This window comes from Crocuta crocuta, unplaced genomic scaffold (genome assembly GCF_008692635.1).
Source record: "Crocuta crocuta isolate KB4526 unplaced genomic scaffold, BGI_CrCroc_1.0 scaffold605, whole genome shotgun sequence".
In the NCBI taxonomy this organism is placed as follows: Eukaryota; Metazoa; Chordata; class Mammalia; order Carnivora; family Hyaenidae; genus Crocuta; species Crocuta crocuta.
In genome coordinates, this window is record NW_027531275.1 from 25518 (window position 1) to 29207 (window position 3690).

At 40.8% G+C, this 3690-nt stretch overlaps 1 protein-coding gene across 1 annotated transcript in view; it reads right to left on the bottom strand.

The window, feature by feature from the left end:
* Positions 1 to 960: 960 nt before the first annotated feature.
* Positions 961 to 3690, bottom strand: part of VAMP7 (vesicle associated membrane protein 7) — a 33837-nt gene continuing 31107 nt past the window's right edge. Inside the window, exon 6 of the mRNA XM_077771200.1 lies at positions 961 to 1034. Coding sequence (XP_077627326.1) covers positions 961 to 1034 — 74 coding nt within the window. The remainder of the gene's footprint in view (positions 1035 to 3690) is intronic.

Here is a 3690-nt window from a genome sequence, read left to right on the forward strand (position 1 = left end):
CAGTGGACATCCTGGCAGGGGGGGCTAAAACTGAAGTGGACATGGGCCAGTGTGGTGTCTGGGTTCTCCCCACAAAGTGTGTCCTGGCAAGACAGGTGAAGCTGAAGCGGGTACAAGCTGAGATGTCCTACGGTGCTCGATGCAGGGAGTGCATTTGGCTAGGCAAATGGAGCTGAGGCTGGCATGGGCAGAGGTACACCAGGGTGCTGCATGCAGGGCTGCCCTGGTGGGACAGCTGGATTCAAAGCAGACATCAGCCAGGAGGTTCCAGAGCACTCTGCATCAAAGGTTCGCTAGCAAGCTGTCTGAGGCCAACGTGGTGTGGTCCTGGAGTGTTCTGGGGTGCCTTGCACCTGTGTCACCTTGGCACAAAAGCTGGAGCTGTACAGGGGCGCCTGGGTGGCTCAGTCGGTTAAGCGTCCGACTTCGGCTCAGGTCAAGATCTCACGGTTCCTGGGTTCGGGCCCCGCGTCGGGCTCTGTGCTGACAGCTCAGAGCCTGGAGCCTGTTTCGGATGCTGTGTCTCCCTGTCTCTCTGACCCTCCCCTGCTCACGCTGTCTCTCTCTGTCTCTCAGAAAGAAATTTTTAAATTTTTTAAGTAAATTTTTTTTAAAAAGCTGGAGCTGGACTGAGCACTAACCAGGGGTGTCCCAGTGTGCAGTGCTCCCTGCTCTGTGGCCACCTTGGTGGGATGGCTGGGGGTGGTGTGGGCTAGAGGCCTGGGGCTCACTGAGGCAGCAGGCTAGTTTCTATGCCAAGACTGTGTTCTGGTCTGTGCTTTCAAGGTGGAGTGGGGGGCATAGACCATTTCTGTCAGTCCCTCCCATCCACAGAGTAATCCTGATGACTGTGCTCAAAACTTAAGCAGGAAGTCCATCCACAAACCTCTGGGAGACCCTCACCCGATGAATCTCCCTCTCACCAGTCCCAGAGTCACCTCCTCCCACTGTGGCCAGCTCCTAATGCACACTCCCAAGTGCAACGGCAAGAGTGAGCTCCAGTAAAAGGAGTGCTCGCAGAATCAGACCAGGGTCTGAGGGCAAGGGAGAAACATAAACTTAAGCTGTAGTATCATCTTCTGGAAAACAACAAAAAGAGGTTTCCAGCCACCTAAGACCAGAAAAGACATAAAAGCTTAAGAATTCTGCCACAAGAGTAAGGAGCATGTAGCAGGAATATCCAGGCAAGGTTGTAGAAAACCCCGGATAACAGGATCACAAATGCTATTTCCTTCCAGGGGTAATTAGCAAAGACTTTAGGAGGTGTCTGATACTTCAAAAGTGAAAACAGCCACACAAAACTTCAAGAAACATAAAGAATCAAGGAAATGTGTCAACACTGTAAAATAACAACCATCCTCCAATAACTGAAATCAAAAGCATGAAATTTTGCATTCTAGCTAATAAAGAATTCAACATAGGTGCCCTGAAGAAACTCAACAAACTGCAAAAAAAAAAAACCAAACAACAACAACAACAAAAAACAAAACAAAACAGAAAAACCCACAGAAAGACAATCAACAAAATCAAGAAAACACTACATGAACAAAATCTGAAATTTAATAGAGAGACAGGAATCATAACAATCAAATTCTGGAGCTAAAGAATTCAATGAATGAGATGAAAAATTCAACAGAAAACACCTACCTCAAAGTAGACCAAATGAAAGACATAATAAATGAACTAGAGGATAGGAACTTTGAAACAATGCAGAGGATAACAAAGAGAAAATAATGTAAAATAACCAAAATGCCTACATGATCTATGGGACTCCATCAAATGTACAAATATTAGAATAATTGGGGTTCCAAAAAGAGATGAGAAGAGACGACAGTAAGCTTATTTAGAGAATAATGGAAAACTTCCCAAACCTGGAGAGAGACCTGGACATCCAAGTTCATGAAGCTAAGAGATCACTCTATTATCTCAACACAAAAAGACCTTCTTAAGATTCTTAAGANCCTCCCAGGTGCCCCTGGGGAGAAAACTTTTTAAAAGAAATAATGGCTGAAAACGTCCCAAATTTGGGAGCTATATGGATATTCAGTTACATGCAGATAATACAGATCCAACCAATTAGTTTTTCAATGAGACCCATTATAATAAAACTGTCAAAAATCAAAGAGAAAGAGAAACTCTCAAAAGCACCCTGAGGGAAAACAAGATTGTAACCTACAAAGAAATTCCCATTAGACTATCAGTGGATTTTGTAGCAAAAACTCTAAAGGCAAGAAATGAATGTGGAATAAAATATCCAAAGTGTTGAAAGAAAAAAAAAATGCCAGGCAAGAATACTCTATACAACAAATTTATCCTTCAGATATGAAGCAGAAATAAGATATTCTCAGACAAATAAAAGCTGGGGGAGTTCATAACCACTAGACTTGCCATGCAAGAAGTACTAAAAGGAAAAGACACTAATTAGTGACATGAAAACTTACAGAAGTATATAATATACTGGTAAAGATTAAATATACAGATTTAGAAAACTCTAATTCTATAATAGGATGGTATGTTAAACACTTTAGTATAAAAATTAAAGGAAATAGGTATTATAAATAACTATAGCTACTATAAATTTTTAACAAATACACAATATAAAAAGAGGCAAATTATGACATCAAAAGTATAAAAAGGGAATTGATTAGGTGGTTTTTGTATGCAGTCAAAGTTAAGCTGCTATCACCTTAAGTTGGACTATTTTATCTATTAGATGGTTTATGTAAGCTCCATGGTAACTGCAAAGCAAAAGCCTAGAATAGATTCACAAAAGATAAAGGGGAGGAGCACTTGAGTGGCTCAGTCAGTTAAGCGCCGGACTTTGGCTCAGGTCATGATCTCATGGTTCGTGAGTTTGAGCCCCACATCGGGCTCTGTCCTGACAGCTCAGAGCCTGGAGCCTGCTTTGGGTTGTGTGTCTCCCCCTCTCTCTGCCCCTCCCCCACTCACACTCTGTTTCTCTCTCTCAAAAATAAATAAACATTTTAAAAAATTGAAAAAAAAAAGATAAAGGGGAAATGGAGCACACAATCCCAAAATATCACCAATTTTAAAAGGTAGGCAGAAATTCAGGACAATACAGATAAACCTAGAGACTATTATGCTAAATAAAATAAGTCAGACAGAGAAAGACAAATACCATATGATTCTACTTCTATGTGGAAACTAAGACACAAAACAAAAACAGACACAGATCATAAATAATGGTAACTGGGGGTTGCTAGAGGGGAGGGAGCAGGGGGAATAGGTTAAATAGGTGAACTGGACTGAGATACCACCTTACACAGGTCAGAGTGGCTAAAATGAGCAAATCAGAGAACTCCAGATGCTGGNATAAATAAAAGGAAAAAATTCAAAAGTAGGCAAATATGGAAGGAAAAAGGAACAATGAAATTATAAAACAGCCAGAAACCAATGAATAAGATGGAATTATTAAGTTCTTATATTTCAAGAATTAACTGTAGTAAGTTCACCAATCAAAAGGCACAGAGAAGCTGGATGGATAAGAAAACAAACAAACAAACAAACAAAAAACATGATCCAACAATATGCTGCTTACATGAGATTCACTTCAGATTTAAGTACACACATAGGCTTAAAGTACAGAAATGGAAAAAGATATTCCATGCAAGTAGAAACCAAAAGAAAGTGGGGATAGCTATACTTAGACAAAATAAGACTGTAAGACTG